Source organism: Rutilus rutilus, assembly GCF_951802725.1.
Source record: "Rutilus rutilus genome assembly, chromosome: 24".
Lineage (NCBI taxonomy): Eukaryota > Metazoa > Chordata > Actinopteri > Cypriniformes > Leuciscidae > Rutilus > Rutilus rutilus.
This window is the reverse complement of record NC_140228.1, coordinates 16,166,034-16,189,895: the sequence shown is the minus strand read 5'-3', so window position 1 is coordinate 16,189,895 and position 23,862 is coordinate 16,166,034. Positions and strand designations below refer to the sequence as shown.

Sequence of the window (23,862 nt, the reverse complement as noted above, 5' to 3'; positions counted from 1 at the left end):
CGTGCACAAATTAAAGACAGCAATTCAGTCATTTATTGATCTTATCTGGAACTGTTTGCTGCACATTTACCCACAACATTCTGCGAACTCAATTCTGATGCATTGACTCGCTAAATTGGTAAGATTAAATGTTTTAATTAGAGTTGGAGAGTGGGCAGGGAGGAAGAGGGAATGATGCACTTAATTGTCTGTTATAAGCATTTTTGGCCACTATAGAAAGACAACAGAAAGCTGGTTTGTCTAATTCGTTGGAGCTGAAGCTGAAGCTGATTTCAATAATGCCACTTCATGGCATTTAAATAAAGGAAGTTTGAGTGGCAAAGAGCTCTTTTCACTGTTTTCCCAATGATTCATAACCATGAATAGCGTAATCTCTCCCCGCTGAATCCACCAGCAGTGCTGCTCACCAGCTTGTGATGCTGGTCACTGTAAATAATCATTAATCAGTACCTTTTTGCCTTGTTGTGTTACAGAGGAATATCTCTAACGTTCTTGAAAGAAGATGAATGCACTTGCAAAGAAAAACGGAAAAAGACATTAAGGCTTGTTTTCAGAGAATGTTTATTAAAAAAATATATTTTTCTATCCTGTTGAGCAATTTCCATAGATGATAACTTAACTGTAAAATTGATGTATTATAACCTATATGATGTAAAGAAATGAAATGTATATCTTTAACAAGAGAAAAAAATATATTCACACACACACACACACACACACACAGAGAGAGAGAGAGAGAGACATGTTGTGTTTTCATATTTTATGGGGACTTTCCATAGTATTATGATTTTTATACTGTACAAACTGTATATTATATTCCCTTACACTAACCCCTACCCCTAAACTTACCCAATTTATTTTTTAAACTTCTGCATTTTTACATTTTCAATGTCATTTGGGATATTGACATCTTTTTGGAGACATTTTGTCGCCCTAATTTAGGGTTTACCAAGACCACACACACACACACACATATATAAATATTCAGAAAAACTATATGATATATCATATAGTTTTTCAGAATATTTACATATAGTCGATTTCTGCTGTTCATCATTATTTTTGTACTTTAGTTATTTATGATCTACATTGTGGTGTTTTATATTTTTATTGATAATTTCAATTTAAGTTTTAGTTTTAAATTTAAATTTTAGTTTATACATTTAGTTTAAATCTATACGTTTAAATGCCATTTAACGCCGTCACCCTAATGGAGATTCTCAGCTGATTGTTTAGATTTTAATACATAACACATAAATCTGACAAAACAATCTCTGTGCTGAGAGAGCTTGTCTCCTTTTGGTGGTCTAAGGAATCTTTCTGACCATTTTGATGATTTCTGAGAACGTGTGGCTTCATGCAGCTCGTCTATGCAGGAATCCATGAACCGATGTAACCCGCTCGGCAGCACAGCGGAGTTAAGTAAGTCATGCGGTGTCCTCTCTGAAGACAAACACACGCTCTGAGAGAAAGCCTTCTGTTTACCAGAGCCAAGCGCGGCAGTCTTCCAGAGCAGATTAAAACCTCTTGCACAAACACTCAATTAATCAAGTCCGTTTTAAATTCCACACATCAATCCGCAAAAGAGAGTCGGACATTAGCACAGAAGTTACGGTGCTAAGGGATTCTGGTACTTTAATATCAACAAACTCTTACTAAAAGACATCAGCAGCTCCTGTAAAGCTGAATCTTTATACTCCCTTTCAACTTTTCAAACAACGCATTTGGGATTCTTTTTTAAGGATTAGAGGTGTTAAGCCTGTCTGTTCTGCATTTGAAGCGTGTTCATTTGTTTGTTGTTGCAGTCAGATGAGCTCTGTATCAATAGAATGCAAATATCTAGATGAATGCATCAACAGCGTGTTGCCATATTTGAAGTGAGCGAATCAGCGAAAATGAAAACCCTCTGTGGAGTACAAAGTCTCGAAATGCAATCTGATGCTCTAATTACCTCTTTTCGAAATCAAATTTGAGATTCGGCTCTGTCCCAGACCTCTACTATTACTAGAATGAAAGAGCTCTACTGTATCGTGCTGATTTATTAAATGAATAGCTCAATGTGAGCAGTGTTTATAGCAGCTATTGGAAAGCATTTCTTTAAACAAAATGTCCGCATGTGTACAACTGCCTCGTCAGAGTTTCACTCCGAGCAATGTGAAAGGTGGACGGCATCGATCGCTATAAGACACAATATGTGTCCTCAGCTACACTCCAGGAAATAGGAATGCCAAACTGTGGCCCCTCCAGCACTTTCCTGCTAAATTAACAGCTTGATCAATGACAGGGAGGACACCTATTCTCTTCTGATGAGGAGTCACTCTGTCGAAAGCAATAAAGCTGAGCCCCAGTGAGATGTGGAATAAAATGAGCCTGAGAACGTTCCAGCTTCTGCTGCATGCGGTTTTAATGCAGTGAAAGACACTTGTTATGGTTCTTGTGAATGTAGCAGTGCGGTTTTGGTGTAATTTAGTAGCCATGTGGATTTGGAGGTTGCTGTCTTAAAGGTGTCTATTATGATTTTTTTTAGTGCTGTCGAATCGATTAAACTCATCTAACATAAAAAAAATGTGTTTACATAATAAATGTGTGTGTATATATTATTATATTTATATATTATGTCTACATGTATGTCTGTGTGTGTATATACTGTAGACACACACACATATAATATATATAAATATACTAATATATACACACATACATTATGTAAACAAAAACATTTATGTTAGATGTGATTAATTGCGATTAATCGATTGGACACAACTACTTTTTCACATTTTCAACTTTATTTAGAGTAATGTTGCTGTTTGAGTTGTGTTAGTAGTGTTGAAACTCAAGGTTATGGTAAGGGGAATGACATTTCTGAATTACGCTAGAAGTGGTTGACCAATCACAACACACTTGTCGAGCCGACCAATCAGAGCATGCTTTTCAGAAGGAGGGGCTTCATAGAGAACTAAACAGGGGTGCGTTTCCCGAACAACGATGTAACTCGCTGCTTACCATAGTACAATGCATCATTGAAGAAATCAACTAGCTAGTCACGACTGTTTCCTGAAACCGTACTGTCGCAAATAGGTCGTTCAACCACGTTGGTTTATGACGTCACGCACGAAGTGGAGTAATAACTTTTAATGAATCTGTTTGAGATCGAATTAACACTAGATGTGTTGCCATAAATTACAGACATGGCATCTGAGGACTATTTCTCATTTTTCTCAGTTATTTTGCTTTATTTCCAGATTCAGTCATAGGCTCGTTCTTATATAGTAGATAGTTACAATGTTCGCACATGCACAAAACGGTACTTTAAATCTCTTGACAAACTAAAAGACGTAAATTACATTTGTATGTATTCTAAATAAAAGGTACTGGTTGTACTGAATGTAAGCTTGTTATTTTGCTCAAGATAAGGATTTATTAAGTCCACATGTCATGCAAACTAGAAACTATGCTTTAACCACAGGTCAAGAGCTGTCGTTCCAACTACACAACTTTGCAATGCTGTTTGCGAATGTTCGTTAGAACAATGGTTTCGGGAAACACTGACTCGTTGAACTTATGCTGATAACGACGGAACTTGCGAACATAGTTGGCTAATGATGCTTTTGGGAAACGCACCCCAGAGCGTTACTGACAGACTGGGAAGAGAGGTGCTGCAATGATGTAAAATATGTGAAAAGTAATGTGTTTTGAACATTAGACATGAAAACCTAGTAGACCCCAAAATCAAAATCAAGACTTTGAAAAAACGCATATAGGTCCCCTTTAGTTTAAACATGTGATCTTACTTTAGTTGAAAGCATGATTGACTTTGGTAGAAGACGAGCAGGAAATATATCACACAATCCAAACTGCAACTCTTTGCCAAAAACACAGTCTGGTAGAGCTTGGTACAGCTTTTACATTACGATGAACCCTGAAATAAATATCATCTCTAGACTGTTTAGAACTGTTTTGCACCATTACACTTTCTCTCTCTATCTCTCTCTTTCTCTCTCTCTAGCAAAGTGGATTATTTTTCCTAATGTGCTTCATATACTGTATGATACTAAATCATACTAACCTTTTTTCCGCATGCATTAATAATACTTTGCACAGTATGCAAATTTTGCAGTATGTAAAGCTAAAATCTGCAGTATTAAGTGCACAAGGTAGAATGTGCACTCAACCTGACCTTTGACATCTCCTCATTATTTGATCAAACTGCTCCTTGATCAAGTTTGTAGGATAAAATTGAATTAAAAATGCAAAATGACCCATTTGCTACTAAATGAAATGTTTATTATTGCATACTGTTTCACTTACTATTTATACACATTATCGTTTAAAGTTTGGAGTTGGTAAGATTTGTAATGTTTTTGAAAGAAGTCTCTTATGCTCGTCAAGGCTACTTTTTTATTAAAACAGTAATATTTTCAAATATTATTACAATTTAAAATAACTGTTTTTAAATATATATATTTTAAAATGTAATTTATTACTGTGATGGCAAAGATGAATTTCAGAGGCAGTGTCACATGATCCTTCAGAAATCCTTCTAATATACTGATCAAAAAAAACATTTCTTATGTACAGTGATACATTTATTTTCAGGATTCTATGATTAATAGAAAGTTGAAAAGAACAACATTTATTTGAAATAGAAATATTATGTAACACTGTACATGTCTTTGCTGTCACTTTTAATAAATGTATTGCCTCCTTGCAGTATAAGAGTAATACTAATAAAACAGACTTTTGAATGGTAGTGTACTGCATATATAGCATATTTTATTTAGGCATAAATAATGGAACATAGTAATCAAAATACAATATATGCAGTGTAGTATGCATTAAATTATGTACATTTTTGGAATGGAATATAGCACCTTCTGTTCTTTAAAAACAGTAAATGTAACATTAGGCAACTATTCCTTTGTCGTCACATGGCCTCATGATCATTGCATATGAGTTATCATACCATCATCTTAATGAAATGTTATATACATTATTACTTTTTTTTACTTTATATTTTATTTTGACTTACAGTAATAAAAAAAAAAAAAATTAAATTAACTTTTGGCAGTCCGATCAAATAGTGAATCACAAAACGATGTTAAAACTAGTTGTAGCAAAGTTGTTATGGAAAGAAGGAGAACGTTCTCAAAGTTTAATAATCATAAAATCAATAAACAACAAAACGAAAGTAAAGGCAGCAGCCCCTCACGGATGACTGTTGCCACATATAATAAAACAGAAACAAAACACAACGTAAAGTCCAGGGCTGAGTTTCCCGATAACGTTGTCTCTTAGCGCGCTACGAAGACTCTTAAGGTATAACTTAACTAAAGGTATACCACTGATAGGTGTGTTCCCCAAACTATACCTTAGGAAGCTGCTTAAGATATACCTTCTTACGTGCGACGTTACCTGGCGTTGTCCGTGGCGATGGTGCTGAATTGGTTAATATTGATGGCTCGAGAATCAATTATTCTCTCGTGCAGGGGCTGTTTCACTGCATTATGTGAGAAAGCGGTGTTTATAAAAGAAGCACTTCAGAAATAGTTGAAATTGCATTTATTAGGACTCATGGGATATTATAAAAAATAATCCAAACTATAATAGCCTATAATAGCCTAGCCTACATATTTTAAAATTGTATCATATATTGCTGCCATAATAACCATTTCAAAAAATTCACGTGCTTTCTTCTCTTTCCCATTTTTGTTCGCTGAGGTGGAGCTGCGATGAAATATTGTTCTTGTAAATACTTTCCAGCATTTCAGTAATAAAAGTGTACATCTTACATACGGTACTCAGTAGTGATCAAAAAGGATTTAAACAGTGAATTTTGAATCTCTTCTTGTAAACTCAGAGATGTGGATTCAGACGGCAATTATATTCCCACACGACCTGTTTGTCAAAAAACAATTTGGCCAGGGATTTTTACGGGGGTTGGGTCTCATCCCAAGGCGTCATATACTGACGCTTTTGACATTTCGTCTACATCCAACGCATGGCACCCTTTAGCGTCAATATGAGACGCAGATAGATATGGGCCAGAAGGCGCCTCCTAGCGGTCTAACCCTAACCCTACCCCAGACCTAAACCTACCCATAACCGAACAAAGCTCTGTGCGTGTCATATTGACGCTAAAGGGTGCCATGTGCGTTGGATGTAGACGAAATGTCAAAAGTGTCAGTATATGACGCCCTAGGATGAGAATGCATTGGAAAAAACACTGACATTATGGATTCGGACGGCAATAACTTACCCCTGTAAATGTTTAAAATAACGTATGAGCCCATAATAAACAATTAGCGTCCGAATAGGACTTAACTGACAATGCTTTCACTGGCTTTTGAAAGCGCTCTGCGGACGGCGCCGTCTTTTAGAACAACTATTCGCTGTATCGCTGCCATAGTTTGAGCAAACTCCCCACCATAATAGACTATTAAGGCTTTTAATGGTTCGGCAGCTGATGTACCTTTGGATAATATAATTAAAAATCTAACAACAATCCGTATAATGACAATTTTATTCTTTGCATGAAAACACTTGAATTAGCCTAATTGAACACTGTCTGGGTGTATTAAAACTTCATATAGACCTGCAACAGTGATAAGGTAAAGCTAAGAGTGGTCTAGACCAACCTTCCGAACGTATGACTTACGGAAGGTATACTTAACTAAGAACGTTTCGGGAAACACGTATTAACGATAAGGTACAGCTTAAGGTGTAACTTAAGAACGACGTAGTGTTAAGAAGGTTTCGGGAAACCCAGCCCAGACCTGTTGCTCTCTCTCGTCCTTCACTGTCGTCGCTCCTCCTTTCATGCTTCCGCTCCTCCATGAGAGATACGAGACCGGTGCGTCGCGCAGGTGCCGCTCATCATTAATCAAGCCACTGGCCTCGCGCCGTTCTCTCACGGCCCTCGTCCTGCTCGCCACACTGGGAAATGGAAATGGAAGGCAATTTCAATGCGGAATGTGTTCTTGCATGCATTGTACTCTGTTGTACGATGCATATTTTGGCAATTGTTGTAGATTACCAGGGCATTCTATGCTGAAAATGTCCATACTATGCACAGTATACACGCTATACACTGCAGGAAGAATGAGAATAATATGCCAGCATGCTACTCCTAATGCCTGTGTGTGTGTGTGTGTGTGTGTGTGTGTGTGTGTGTGTGTGTGTGTGTGTGTGTGTGAGAGAGAGAGAGAGAGAGAGAGACGCATGTGTTTATGTGTGCATGCTTGCATTTATGTGGCAGGTTGCAGCATTTGCCATCAGGCAACACTGATAAGACAGAGGAGCCCGAGTCTGGCAGAGCCGAGAGGATGTGGTACCGCCTCCAGCTGGGGATTGGCTGATTAATTGGATTCATTCATTAGTTCGATCTACTAATTTAGCACTTTGGAAGATATTAATCAGTTGCTTATTTAAATGTCACCTGGAAAAAGCAGAATGGGAAATGGGGTCTTTTCAGTAGCTACTCCACAATTGGATAATCTGGATTGGTTTATAACCAAAACGCTAATATGAGCACACTGAAATTAAAAGCAATTTATACACTCTTGTACGTGTCCTTTTGGGTACGAGATGGTGTTTGAATGTCTGCCAATTATCCAACGGCTGTTTCTTTAAAGACAGCAAGATGCTGCGCTGATGCACTCTAGAATTCTTTTTTCGAAGGAATTGAAGTCAAACACAAGTTAGCAATGCACATGTCTTGACATTATGTTGACTGAGCATTACGCATGTGTATTCTTACGAGACTTCCTCACACAGTTTACGGATATCTTGGCAGGCACAATTTTCAAGGCTGAAGAAATATAAATCTCCTTTAGGTTGTTATGGGTAAATACTGTAATCTTCAAAAGATTATAGTCTAAGCCAGGGTTTACAAACCAAGGCTGCACAGAAGCACTGGGGGAATCTGGAAGTAGTCTGGTGTAATCTGGAAGTATGCATACACATACAGTATACACACACACACAGTCCCATTGATGACAGACGAGGCAAGAAATGCTATATAATAGTGTTTCCTCTTAGCCAGATTATGCCTGCTTAGGATACTGAGGACGTTGTTTACAGAGGTCATGGTTTCAGTGTTGGAGGATTTACAGCTTCCATATTGTCCTCTCACAGTGCTTTATAACTGTGAAAAAAATCTGCAGGATTTATGTTGGGTGTGAGAATTCCCTAGTAAATCAGGACAATGTGTGTGAGTGTGTGTGCTCATGAGTAGAAGTTCAAGTGTAGCATTTTGGGATATTTTTCCTCTGCATTTATGTTTTATAAAGTAAATTCGAGTAGTTGTTTTTCATTTTCAGTTTTGATAAACCATTCCTATCATTCCATTATCTGATGCATTTGGTATCATAAATCCTTCTGAAAGCACCTGAACAATGATAACTATCTCTTTTTAGCTCTGATGTTGGTTAGTTCCGTAGCGGAACTTCGAAACTGCATCTGGTATTGACGCTATGGGGAACGTGACCGGTGTCTGAGGCACGTGTAAACAAAAGCCTATAATCATTGGTAGACGGCAGTCCATGATGTCGCACACGGAGCACCCGTGAATGTAAAGGAGCACCTGAGTTACACAGCATCAACTTTTTATCTTCAGGAGTCGCTTGTTTGTATGTCTGTTGGAGCGTTTGTCTCTCGAGGGAGCTGGATGAGCTCATTAAGGTGAGACACGGCAAGCAAAAACTGGTTTTTTTACTGGTCAATTTTGAGATTTTTGGATATTTGTCTTCAATAACATGTCTTCTTTCAGACTTGTGGTGAAAAAAAGTCAGAAATACACATTTAGGTCTTTATTTTATTACACTTTGTCTGTTTGCATCTGTATTTCTCATAAATTGAACAAAAGTTGGCGTTCTTAATCAACATGCTGCTCCGCGATCGCTGCCGGCACCCTGTCATCACATGCACCATTAGAAAGTTCTCTCTCTCCTGTACAATCCTTTTATCAGCAACCAATCGTGAAAGTAAAAGGGCTGAATGCGCAATCTCATTGGCTGATGATAAATCTTTAAAGCCTGTTTTCTCAAAATGACTTTTCTCTCATACTCCAAGTCCGAAATCTCCACTTCAGTAGCACCTATATACACCAAACCTTCCAGTCTTGTACCTAGTTATATTATGAAGACATTTACAGAAGGATTTGTAAATATATTATTCCTAGCCTGATTTATATAACATTTTATTCCAAAAAACATGGCGAAAATCATTTTTTTAAGGCTATTGACAGTATTTTCTGATTTACAGGATAACAAAAGTAGATATCCATAAATCCCTCGTTAATTTTTTTCCCATCTAATATGTGAACACAATGAAAAAATACATTTTAACCTGGCTTTATCCAATACTCAGATTTTGTTTTTTTAAATATATGCAAATTAGCGTAAATTTGCATATTTAAACATTAAATTACATAACTTGTAATACATTTTACATACATCTTAATGTAGGTAATCAACTGGGAAAGTTTCATGGTGATATCTGCTAGTTAATTTTTTTACCCTATTCACCTGTAGTGTCTCGCCTTAAATTTGTGTGGTAAGAACTCTGCTCTTCCTTGATTTTCTCCTGAAGGAGAAAAATCTACAGTTTGCATGGAGCACGTTTAGCTCCCGAGGGAGTTGAAGGCACTCATGGCTGTAAATTTGAAGTAAGAGGCTCTGTTATTTCTTGATTCTCTCTAGAAGGATAATAATATAGCCGTCTACCAATGATTATTGGCTTTTTAGACGTGCCTCAACGTTTCCCCATAGCGTCAATACTAGATGCAGTGTCTCTTTCCCCTTCTCATGGAACCAGGGTTACAGTCGTAACCTGTGATATTTTGTTTATTTCCAAAAATATTTCTATAGCAGAGATCAATGATAAGCGGTGGGTGGTCCAGAATCATTGATCATGAATGCAGTTATAAACCTAGTTAGGTTTCCTTCTCTGCAGTGGAAACCAAGCATCTGATGCTACATATACCTTTAAAATATGTCATATACCCAAATATGATTCACAGTGTATTTATATAGGAATCCTAATTGCAGGTAATGGTGAATCAGTTCAATGTGTCTGACTGTCATGACAATGACAAGTGTAGACGAATGGCACGTTTTTGTTTAGCCTCTGCACAGGTGTATATAAAGAAATTAATACTCTATATTCAGACATCAATACTCTTATTCAGCCAGAATGAATTAAATTCATCAGTAACATTTGTAATGTTACAAAAGATGTTTTATTCATCAAAGAATCCTGAAAAAAAAAAAGTTTTCCACAAAAATATGTTGCAGCACAACTGTTTTCAACATTGATAATAATAAGAAATGTTTTTTGAGCACAGAATGACAGGAATAAATTACATTTTAATATATAATAAGTAGCAAACATTTGTAACAACATAATTTGTAACAGTATTTAACAATATGACTAATTTTCCTATATTGCTGATCAAATAAATGCAGCCTTGGTGAACATAAGAGACTTTGAAAAATATTTAACAAATCTTGCCGACCTTTTTCAATAATGTGTTTAGCTATGAAATGTATATTAGCAAATATATTAGCATACTTCAAAGAGTGGTATTTCTGATCTCACCGTGATATTGTCAGTCTTAACATTCGGGGGTGCGTTTCCCAAAGGCATTGTTAGTCAACTATGGTCGCAAGGTCAGTCGTTTTCAACGTAGTTCAATGAGTTAGTGTTTCCTGATACCATAGTTCCAAAGAAAATTCGCAAACAACCTTGCAAAGTTGTGTGGTTGGAATGACAGCCCTCGACCTGTGGTTAGAAGCATAGTTTCTTGTTTGCATGACACGTTTTGCAGGACATGCACACATGCTCTAGTACACAAGGAGATAAAGCAAAATAACTGAGAAAAATGAGAAATAGTCCTCAGATGCCATGTCTGTAATTTATAGCAAAAGATCTTGGAACTCAAATGGATTAATAAAAAGAAGTTATTACTCCACCACCTGCGTGACATCATTAACCAACATAGTCGAAAGACTAATTTTATGACAATACTGCTTCGGGAAACAGTTGATTTCTTCAAACGATGCATCGTACTGTAGTTAACCAGCGAGTTACGTCGTTGTATGGGAAATGCACCCCAATTGTCATGTTTTCAGCTTGGAAATAAAATAATTGTTACTTTTCCTTTTTTATATTTTCATAATTTATTTAAGGCGAGACACGGCAGGCAAAAACATTGTTGTTTTTTACCGGTCAATTTTGAGATTTTGGGATATTTGTCTTCAATAACGTGTCTTCTTTCAGCCTTGTGGTGAAAAAAAGTCCCAAATACACATTTAGGTCTTTATTTTATTACACTTTGTCTGTTTGCGTCTGTAGATTTCTCATAAATTCAACAAAAGTTGGCGTTCTTAATCATCCCGCTGCTCCGCGATCACTGCCAGCACCGTCATCACATACACCGTTAGAAAGCTCTCTCTCTCCTGTACAATGCTGTCGGATCCAAATATGGTCATTTCCTTTTTATCAGCAACCAATCGTGAAAGTAAAAGGGCTGAATGCCCAATCTCATTGGCTGATGATAAATCTTTAAAGCCTGTTTTCTCAAAATGACTTTTCCCTCATACTCCAAGTCCGAAATCTCCACTTCAGTAGCACCTATATACACCAAACCTTCCAGTCTTGTACCTAGTTATATTATGAAGACATTTACAGAGGGACTTGTAAATATATTATTCCTAGCTTGATTTATATAACATTTTATTCCAAAAAACATGGCGAAAATCATTTTTTTAAGGCTATTGACAGTATTTTCTGATTTACAGGATAACAAAAGTAGATATCCATAAATCCCTCTGTAATTTTTTTCCCATCTAATATGTGAACACAACGAAAACAATTTTTTTAACCTGGCTTTATCCAATACTCAGATTTCATTTTTAAAATTATATGCAAAGTAGCACATATTTAATTAGATATTGCCTAATTTACATATTTAAACATTAAATTACAGAAAACTTCTAATACATTTTGTTCTCATCTTAATGTAGGTAATCAACTGGGAAAGTTTCATGGTGATATCTGCTAGTCAAAAATTTTACCCTATTCACCTGTAGTGTCTCACCTTGAATTATTTTAATTTGTGTGCGCACACACACATGTTGGGTTTCCATGTTATATGGTGACTTTCCATAATGATTTTTATACTGTACAATCTGTATATTCTATCCCCTAACCCTACCTCTAAAAACAACCCTTACAGAAAACTTTCTGCATTTTTACATTTTCAAGAAAACATCATTCTGTATGATTTGTAAGCTGTTTTCCTTATAGGGATTAAAAAATGTCCCCACATGGTCAAAGATTTCTGCTTAGCCTACTTTCTTTGGAAACATTTTGTCCCAACAACGGAATACCTGAACCACACACACACACACACACACACACGTGTATAGATGTCAACATGAAAATTTTAATTACATTTTTTTTTTTTTCATAGCCATGCAATATATTTTATTATAGTTATTTTGAGACAATCAATTGTTCAGTTCAATCCATCTGTTCAGACCTTTGCTGTGAAATAATATTTAATAATAAATCTATAAATGGCGCTGTTTTTGTTTTGTGCTTTTGTTACCCAAGTCTTTTAAATTTTTAAAGGCTGTATCTGAGATAACAAATACAATCAGGCACCTTACCTGCTATGCAGATGTTGAAGTGGTAACGTTGAATTACCACACAAAAGAAATATATCCTTTTTACATATTCATTGTAATTTCATATCTCCTATCTCACATTTAGAGATATGAGTGTCTTTTCCTTCACTCTTCTTGATGATAGATGCCTTTAGATAACCTTTAGAGGAATCCTGTATATTACACGTGACTATGGCTATAGTCTCATGGGGTCTGCTGGACCTTGTGGGTTAAGTGATGCCACATCCAAATCATAAATCAGTCCAGCAACCAGCTCTCTTGACCTGAAGGTCATTGTTTCATTAACTTCCTGCCACTCTGAATTTTCCATCCATATCTACCCCCACAAATACAAAAGTTGTTGCTTCTGCGATGGTCCTACCTACCTACACACACACAAACACACACACATTTACTTTATTGCTTATGCCTTATTGATTCTTGAAGTGGTAATATTCTAACTGATCTACTACAGTGTTTATAAATCTTGGCTGTTTGGAAGCAGCCACATTCTCTCTCATGTTGATTGACAGCCCATTGCCCCTGGTTTACCCTCAAATAAGCGTCAGATCTCTGGCAAAGGGAATTGAACAGACAGAAGGGTGTTTTCAACTTTACAGCAGCCCATCCACAGGGAAGAGCAGCTTTCCCTTCGGCTCACGCCGCTTACGCTGTGGGTGGGTGTCGGTGCTACTCTTTCACGAGATCATCAGATAAAGAATAAGGAGGATGACAGACAAGTACAATCAGATAACACCCCTACACTCAAGCAGCCTTTCTTTACTCCCTCGCTAAAAGAAAGGATCCACATCTTCTGTGGAAACCGAAATAGAGGGTGGCAGCTACCTTTGATTACACTGTGAGCAGGAGAGTTTTGTTTTTTTTACGTTGCCAGTTGCCATTTTTGACCATTTTCAAAACAATTTCATGGCCCCCGGTTGTTTTTTTTTATTGTTTTTTTTATGAATATCTAAACATGCAATATATATATAAAAAAAAAGAACAGAGCCTCTGCTTTTAGACAATATATATATATATGTATATATATATTTTTTTTTTTCTTGCTTAATACATTATTTTTTTATAAACACTTGAATATGGGTAAGTTTCATAAAAAAAAAAAAAAAAACATTTTGAGAAAAAAACGTTTTTGTCAAAGATTACATCCTGATCGGATTCAGACCGGAGTCCATCAACACTTGACCAAAAAGCTGACTTTCAACTCTGTAGGTTTGATACACTCATGTGTAAAACGCATTTTGTTTTTGTTAAATGATGATATGCTTAATATTATTATTATCATATGCCATTTTAGAGTAAAATTAAATGGAATGAATATGACATGACAAAATATTAAATACATTTGAAGGATGTTGGAAGACAAACTAAACAATGACAATGAAAATTAGAATGAGTAGTCAATCTCTTTTTCAGTTTTTGCTAAAGATAGTAAATAACACCTGTAACCATAGTTACAGTGACTAGGGTATACTCTATGATCATAAAATCACATAAAAATAGAAAGTCTTATCTTAATTACCGAAATGCTATATTTAATGAGCGACTACAAAGAAGGCCAGAGTTCATCCATCAAATCTGAATTAACCAACAGTGGCTTCAACTGTTTATTTTATTTTGAATAAATACTGTATAGAGAAGCAAAATTAGGATAACAGTATCGATAAAAAAACTATCCCTTTAAGGCAGTCATTTTGGTTATAGAATTGACTCCCTGTGTATTTTGCACTATAACACAATATTCTACTGTATGAATATGTATATACTGTATACTGATTGAGAGCAATAAGTCAAGTTTTGAATGTAAGTGCCAGAAACCAGTTCCAGTTTCCACACTGTTCTGTTCTGTTCTTTAATCTGCCATTTTATCTTATTTCTGCCAATTAATCTCTTTTGATATGGCGATTCTCTCTCACACACACTCGCTCTTTCTTCCAATACCCTATTTCTGTAATGTAATCTTTCTTATTATTTCTTTTCTCCTCAAGGCCTGATCTGAATCCTCAGTTGAGCAACATGTGTAATGTGTGAAATGTTAAACAAAGATGGGTTGCACAGAACCTTCACGATAAATTTGCTTGCAACTACCTTGACCCCAAATTAATAAAGACAATGTGGGCAACACTGGCACGCAAAGATTAGCCAATCACAACAGAGATCAAGGTGGTAATGCAACTAAATTAGAACTGTTTTTGCTGTAAGAAACCTTGACTCACATTATAAGTGGACTAAATAAAAAAACTAAAAGTGTAGCTTAAATGTCTTGCTGCATATCCTACAGTCTCATATTGCCAGGAACCACATGTCCGTGTTCCAAAATAGGAGTGAATATGTCATAATAGTGATGGGTGTCCTCTGCGATCACACACAGTGACCCACATAAGTGCTCACAGGAGAGTGAAATGAGAATGAGAGAAATAAATCAGGATTTTTCACCAGATCAATCCACAAATCAATCAGTCTCTCATATAAAGATAACTGAGGTACAATCCAATCCTCTCTTAATGGGTGCAGACTTTTCTGTGCGTTTGTATGTGTATATGTATACATGTGTGTCTTTTCTAAGAGAAGTCATCTTCAATGAGATTCGCTTCTGTAAATGCCATCGTCTCTGTTCATGTATGAATATCAGAGTGGACGGTGGGATCACAGAGCGAAATATCACCCATACTAAATATAAGCCGATCTAATCACAGAGGGGTGAGAGTAATTAAACTGCCCACCTATTAGTTCTGCATAGCAAAATGATAGACTATGCTCAGTTATGTTAGGATAAAGAGTAGGGCTGTATTGAAGCATGAGATTGTAGCTATTCATTTTGACATAAAGCAACCCACAATCTGATTCTTATTGCACAAAAAAATGCTATCTTTTTAGCGAATTAAAAAATGTAGAGTTATCGGTTTGTATAAGTCTGGAATCTGAATCTAAATTGAATCAGATCTAAACTGAAAAGCTGTTTTCCCAGGCCTAGTATATTTTGCATTGCTTTCAGAGTTATGTCAGTAAAATAATCAGTCCTTATTACTTTGGGATCTAAACATTTCCCTTTGTCTTTACATTGTTTCTACATTGTCACGTTTGAATCATTTTTTTTTTTTTTTTTTAGCTCCAGCCTATTATTCTGAAACAAATTCTACCCTTAAATGCACTTAAAAATAAAACTAACAGTGACTGGTTGCTTTACATGTCAATTGGATGGTCAATTGTCAAGTGGGCGGTTCTTGATCAGAATAAGTTGCAATGAAGACCACTTTAAAAAAAAAAGTTTGGCTATATGAGATTATATTGTTGGATATACAATAATGTCTTGCACATGAGACATTCTGCTCTTAACCACTATTGTTAGACTGAGTGTGATATTTGCAATAAATGTGGTTCTTCAGAGACTTGAATAGGCTATGTACTTTTTTTAAATTAAAGTGCATTTGAAAACAAAGAAATTCAACTAAGAGAAGAATTGAGTCCACTGGGAACTGAGGAGATTTCACTGAATGTACGGTTACATAATGATGCTCCATAGCAGGTTAAAGTCTAAATTGTTCTTTAACGTTTAACGTTATTTAAGAACAACAGGTTGGATCAATACAATTTAGATTATGGCTTTCCATTATTATTTGTTTAGACTGAAGGAATTTTGGTGCAGGGTACATTTTTTCAGGCCAACCCGAAAGCTTACATCACCCTGGTTCTCTCGAGAAAAACTCAATAGGATTTTCCAATTAAGATTTGTGCACGTTTTGTTAATCAAGATCATATTCACAAATAAACAGAATTTTGAAGCCTAAATACAGTCACCACATGTAAAAGCTATAAGTTAGGCTATAAACAAACTATACCACAGATGCATGTCTTAAACATCACCATGATTAAGCTTCCAACAACTCTTTCAATCTTTATTTGAAATCTACAAATTGGAAAGTTTGAGTTAGAATAGTTTGCAAGAGTGCAGGGCCGTAGCTAAAGGATTCGGGGCCCCCTGAAAAATATTGATGTGGGCCCCCACCACCCTCCACCAATATCATACTGTAGATAGATGAGCATGGAGGCCCACATATAACAGAAGATGGTGATGTTGTAGTAAAACCTTTATTTTAAAAGTTAAATGTTTATATAAAAATTACAACTAATAAAAACTTAACAAAAAGCAAGAAATTGTTAAATAATAATAAAACCAATTTTAAAAAAGTAACAGCAAAATAAATTAAAAAATATCAATTGGTCTGTTATAATTCATAAATCAAAAAGTAAACATTTAGAAATTGACAAGAATGCAGTCAAATTTTACAAATAAAATAATTTATTGTCTTATTTTTTAATAAAGATCATATGGAACTGGTAATATTATTAAATAAAGCTAATAAATGTATTCATCCTAGTGCAGTGTGTTGTATTCGTGTTTTTTTGATGTAATAAATACATCATCAGCCGGCAGGTCAGGTGCATAATGAAATGCGTCGTGACTCGTGTCAATTTTTTTTAACTCTTTTTACAATAGTGTAAAAAGACAGGAATTTTGACCACGATAATGAAAAGTGACAGTACCCGGCAGGCTGCAGACTGTAGTTTTCTTATTCCCAACAACCTGTCTTTAACGTCTTCATCAACTGGGATGCAACAACTCTCCTGGCCTCCCTCTCCTTCTTTTCATGGCGTTTCTGGCACCCTGATTTATGTTTTCTTTCCCCCGAAATTTTCAGTCAGTTAGTCTCCTGCTCTTCCACCAGGTTCATCGTTAACTTCAGACACTGCCGCCTCAACTCTGATTGGTTCTGTTCACGAGCTGGGGTGGGACTTACAATTTTATTGGGTCCATGTGATGTTTGTCACTGACTGAATAATTAATAAATACTTTAGATCAGAATAAACCATTTTTAGGGAGGTGAGAGAAGCATATATTTGGAAAAAATATTTAACCAAATTGTATGTTTTTGTGGTTTTCATTTAAATCTCAGGCATACAACTAATATAAATATTAGAATTGTTCATACAACAGGGGCCTATATAGTATAACTGCTGGATTTTGTGGGGCCCCCTGAGCAGCTTGGGCCCCTATAATTGTCACCACCTTTCACCCCACTAGCGACGGCCCTGCAAGAGTGTGAGTTAGTGTTGGTCTTGGTCTCGAGAGCATTATTGATCACATGGAAACCCAGACACAAATTCAGACACACTCTCAACCAAGTGTTGGGGACATTTAGTTTTCAAAAGCATATAAATGCCAATTGAAAAAGAAATGTTAGTTATGATTAATTTAAATTCCTTCACATTTGTACAATAAAACTTGAGCTTCTGTTAACCACTAACTTTGTTTCAGGTATTTAACCAAAAACCAAAAACACTGTTTTCTCTATAGGTGGTTTCAAAGCCCCTCCATTACGGACAGCTTGCCAAACATGCCTCTATAGAGCAGTGAAATGAAAAATATACTGGAAGATATTGCTAAATGAGCAGTCTAATCTCTATTTATTGAATGCTTCCTTCCTGTTCATTCCACTTTCCTTTGCAACTCTGCATCATTTTTGAAACGTCAACTGCGAGATTTCAAAAACTATTAAACAGTTCACATATCTTATTGATCAGTCTCAACGTACACATTGATTGTACATTAAATTGATTGTACACAAAATATTTATCAGTCATCTGAATTATATTTTATATCCTATTTTCTTGCTTCTTCTGTTTTTTCAGATCCTGACTTTAAAGACGTAGGAGTCCCCAAACCTCTTCCCTGTGGGTATTATTCATTCATTTATAAGCACCCTACATATGAATATATCTATGGCTTTTCATTTTCCGTAATCTGTCTCCTTATGTCTCCTCCACTACAGTTTGTGAGTTTGAGATGGGAGGACCTGAAGGCATCATTGAATCGCAGCAGATCACCAAAGACGGCAAAGCCTTGCAGACAGAGGCAGTGGACTGCAAGTGGTACATCCGTGCCCCTCCTCGTTCCAAGGTCAGTCCCCCGCAGTCAGACCCTGTCCCAACTTCCCCTGCTCTCGTCTAATAACTCTCCAGTTGTTTCCCTGTTGTCGTTGTGTTACCCGGCCTGCCACATTTCTGACACATGACAGCTTGTATCTGCCTCAAGCTGTGCAGTAACCGCCTAGCACTTCAACATTTTGGATTCCTGTTTTGCAGTCGTTTGCATTATGCGGCCATTGTGAAAACATCTTGGGGCGGATTTGTATGCGGTTAGGTGGAATTCTGTTGAGGATAAAAATGTGGCAGTTCTTGGGCGCATGACATACAGCAGAATGAGCTCTCGCAGGGCTGCCGTTGTTTTGTTTTTATGGCGGATGAGAATCAGAGGAAAAGTGTTCATGTGGAAAAAGTCAGGTAGTCCAGTTTATTTGGGGTCAGATTTGGTTTTATAATTGGGGCACTGTTGCCAGCGGAGCAGTTTACAGCTGCCCTTGTCTCACTACGCTCTAAAAAATACGATCTCTTTATTTGCATCCATAGAACCTTTCCATTGCACAAAACGTTCTTTATAATGGAAAAGGGGTCTTTAGATTTTTTAAATGATCTTCTCAATTAAAAAAAAAGGTTATTTTAAGAACTGTTCACTGAATGGCATCACCGTGAAAACCATTTTGGAACCATTATTTTTAAGTGTATCAAAATACTCATTAATGCTTTAGTCTTTTTCCATTTGTTACAGTACCAGTGAGAAAGATTGGACTGCTCTTTTTCCCCCTTTTATTATGTTGTTTTCTGATCCAAATGGGGAAAAAATAAATGCATCCTCATTAGGATAATTTATTACTGTATTAATGTATTCGGATTCTGCAGTCTCATATTCTTTTGTAATATTCCAAACTGCACAATTGACCGTTGTCCCAGTTAACCAATCAAAGGTTTGGGGTTTAAAGGTCTCTTATGCTCACCAATGCTGCATTTATTTGATCAAATAGCAATATTGTGAATATTATTACAATTTAAAAGAACTGTTTTCTAAATTTTTTAATATTTAAATTTTTTCAACAGCCATTACTCTATTCTTCAGTGTCACAAGATCCTTCAGAAATCATTCTAATTTCTATAATTATCAGTGTTCTTATTATTATAAGCAGTTGGTGGTGTGTTCTGCTTAATATTTTTGTCACTTTTGATCAATTTAATCTCCTTTAAAAAAATTAAAAAAATTAAAATGGACAGTACATATATGCCCTGCAAATTAAGCTGGGAAAGGAGAAAGTATTTTATCATCAATAAAACTAAACACACTTTTTTAAACACAGAAAGGATTTGCCCTGAGTCATCAAGTTACCAGTGAAACTGATCAGTAGCATATGACTAAACACAATAAATTGTCTCCATTTCCTGTATATCTTTAGATAGCAATGTTGACTGGAGAGCAAAACTGTGTATTTTGCCATGGCTCGGTGATAATATTTGTGTTTTAATATGATTTATTGTTTCAGAAATTGATTTTTGTGGATCTGATGTCCTTCCAGAGGCACAAATCAAAAGCATATGCCCTTGTCCGTTTCACACAGATATTCAAGCATTTTTATCATCCACCAGCACTGCTCAAGGGAGACTAAAAATTTCAGCGCTATGACTCATGATTGCATTTGTATGAATCTGTACACAATGCTTATTATGAAGACTTTGCCTTTTTTCTCCAATAACTTCAGAGAGTGTTGATGAACCAGTATTTATTCAGCTGACTGTGAGCAGAGGTAGTATACGGGAGAGGATATGGACCGCTCACAGAAAAATGATTGGAAGTAACCATGATGCTCAAGGAATGGAATAGAATTCCCTCCTTTCAGTAGCCTGGAAATCCAGACCTAAATCTGAAAGATTAATGGTCTGGCGTCGACTAATGAAAATCGGCCAGCTCGAGGGGCGGCACCAAGCGTGCATTTGAAAATCTCACTGCACGCAATTGGATAACACTACGACCAATCACAACATCGCTTAGCTACCAGCGGAGCTAACTGGTAGATTATACTCTTACCGTATCCGGGCGGCAAAACAGCAAAAACACCCTTCTTGCAAAGGAACGATTCGAGCGCCGTCTTCTGTTCCTCTTTTAGAGAAAAAGGCAAGTCTAAATCTTTCATTGTAGCGGCCTAAGCCGTTTCAAATAAATAGTGTTCATCCATAGCCATCTTGCAATGTTTACTAATGACTTCGACGTCGCAGCGCTGTCGTCATCTCGCCTCTGGCCCGCCTATATCAGATAACCCGATGTGATTGGTGCAGCTCGGATCGAGGGGCATATTTAATGAGCATCATTACTCGACACCAGAGTAACTCGCTGAGCAAATTCAACTTGTGCTCTCGCGAGAACTCTAGATTACCAGGGTATCCTTTCAGTTAAAAAAAAAAAAAAAACAGTCACCTTTTTTATCTGAATCCGAATCTAGATATGAATTTGAATAAAATTGTTGTATGTTTGGTTTCAGTAAGTTTCTTTGTTTGTTTATTAAATCAATACTTTTATTGACAGCAGCAAGTATGTAATCAATTTATCAAAAGTGACTGTAAAAACATTTAAAATGTTAGATTTTTTCATCAAATAAATTTTCAGAAAAACAATTCAGCAGCACAACTGTTTTCAACATTGATAATAATAAGAAATGTCTAACCCCTAACCCTAACCCTAATGCCATCTCAGGAATAAATAATATTTTATAATATATTAAAATAGTAAACAGTTATTTTAAATAAAAACAATGTGATCAAATAAATGCAGTTTTTAGTGTGTGTGTGTGTGTGTGTGTAAAAGACATCTTTTCAAAACATTAAAAATCTTACAAACCCCAAACTTTTAAATGGGAGTGTATGTTTTTATAATATATAAATATTTTATGTATTTTTGCAAAAAATTTAAGGTAAAATGTATTTTTTATGTATTATATAAAGGATTAATTCATGAATGCTATTGACATTGACATTTCACATGACATTTCACAACCTTGTCATACAAAGTTCAAATGATCTGATATTTTTAGAGACTAATTGAGCTTGACACGCAGTCAAGGGGTCAGTATTTTTCAAATGTTTATAACATTTCAGCAAAACTTCTTATTGTATGCCTTTTACCTAAGAACGAACTGACTTGCTTTTGGGCTTTTGTCCTCCTGTTCCTAACGTCTCTCGAAATGTGCATATAACTTCACGTCATCTCCATACAAGTGTAATATTGTCCATTTCATTGGAATCATTTTCTGTAGTAGCTCTGAATCAGTGTCATGTTTGTCTGGCTCTGAAATCTCTCAGGAATGATTGTTTGGAGCACAGATGGCAGCCAGGGAAAGCGTTGTGTCTTCCTCTAGACAGCAGCTACTGTTCCTCAAATGACTTTCCTCCCCACATCTCTCGCAGGCTTTCATATATCTCATCCAATTAAGTCCACAACTGTTAAACCTCCCAGACATGTACTGTACATCTCATCTTTTAGTTTCTTATTTGATTTACTGACTGATAGGAAAAGAAAAGGGGGTGGGGTGTATTACATCATCATGTGTTCTCAGCAATTCATCCACACATGCATTTCTGGGCTGCAGCCGGTCCTCTGATTGTCCTCTCCGCTCCGGTGGGAACGTCAGCAGATGCAGACTAATAAGTCAGCGTAGAGGGGGATGTGAACAGCACCTCAAACACATTCACATGCCCTGAAGAGACTGCAGTCCCCAACTGGCCAGAGGTTGGTGTCTCGATGTCAGGCAGCCCTGGATAATTTTTTTTCCAGAGGAGCGATAGGAGAACAAAGCTGAGTTATTGAGATACAATTATTCTACTGGGTAATTAGACTGTACTCAAGCATTCAAGCCTGCTTCTGAGTCTGGAGAGGGCTTGTTTCAGATGGGGGGGGGGTGCAGGAGGTTTTAATTCATATAGTCTTTTTTTTTACTGATTCACAGATTTTTATAGATTTACTTTTTAAGTTCTACAGATTTGCGTTTTCTCAAGAAATGTGAGTGGTGTGCAATACTCACAATACAATGTTGAAGCTGACACCATTACCAGTATATATATATATATATATATATATATATATATATATATATATATATCAGGGAACTACACTGCGACCTTTTGAAATGCCATTGCGACCAAAATTTTTAATGGGTCGCAAATGTATCACTGATTATTTTTGTACCTATGTTTTAGGCAATATGCTATGAATTACTATGAGCATTTATTAAAACAGAAATGTGTATTTTAAGAATACGTTTTATAACGTGCTCTGAGCATTCAACACATCAGTTGGCTTCAGCCCCGCGACCGTTACTTAGATTAAAACATACCATTGTATCTGCGCGACTCGCGAGCTCTCTCTCTCACACAAATACGGACACGCGCGCGCACACAGAGAGAGAAGATAATTGTAAAATGAAAATTGACGGGCTATAGTTTAAATTTTGTTCTTGCTTGTTTTTTTTTCTGTCAAAATGTCGGAAAGCATATTGTATTATCCATCCGTGTTTTTAAAATTCGTTAAATGACGGACGTTTTACAACACAGCCCTCGTTATATGTCGGATTCGTCAAACTTAGCCTACTTGATATTATTTTTAGAATACGTGATTCGTTACGCTATTATTGGACTCCTGTCTATTGTCAACTGTTTTCTATAAATATGTTTGTATTGGCTAACATTTATGCAGCTAATGCCTGTCCTGTTTAAAATGCGCAATGTTCAAATGCAAAGACAGCACGTCACAAATAGAAGCTCTTTTCCCTGTGCTATTTAGTATCATATTTGGATATTGTAATAATAAATTAAGTAGCCTATCTTTATTGTACACCTGTGTTTTTTTTCTTTTTTTTTTTTTTTTTTTTTACTGTTTTCTAGGGGTTTCTTAATTTTAGACAAGTTGACCAGCACACATTATATGCAATATAATGCATGTGTGTCCTATGTGTGACATATTTTGCACACAGGTAAAGGTGCCCAACATAAGTCATTTCTAAAGTAAAAAAAATAAAAAAATAATAATAATGTTTCAATAATAATTGAAATATTATTATAAAAAATAAAAAATAATTTCCAAATGTTTTGGAAAATATCTCTTTATTTGATTATCAGTAAATTTGTTTTCTATACAGAGATATCGATATCGGCCATAACAGCAATATTAATATCGGTTATTATCGATATCGGCCACAATTTTCACATCGGTGCATCACTACTTAAGAGTTCAGGAGTCTGC

At 36.1% G+C, this 23,862-nt stretch overlaps 1 protein-coding gene across 3 annotated transcripts in view; it reads left to right on the top strand.

The window, feature by feature from the left end:
* neto1l (neuropilin (NRP) and tolloid (TLL)-like 1, like) overlaps positions 1–23,862 on the top strand; it is a 113,975-nt gene that overhangs the window by 67,485 nt on the left and 22,628 nt on the right. For all 3 annotated transcript variants that reach the window (XM_084399068.1, XM_084399070.1, XM_084399069.1), the window contains exons 5-6: positions 18,378–18,419; positions 18,518–18,645. In XM_084399068.1, coding sequence (XP_084255194.1) covers positions 18,378–18,419; positions 18,518–18,645 — 170 coding nt within the window. The remainder of the gene's footprint in view (positions 1–18,377; positions 18,420–18,517; positions 18,646–23,862) is intronic.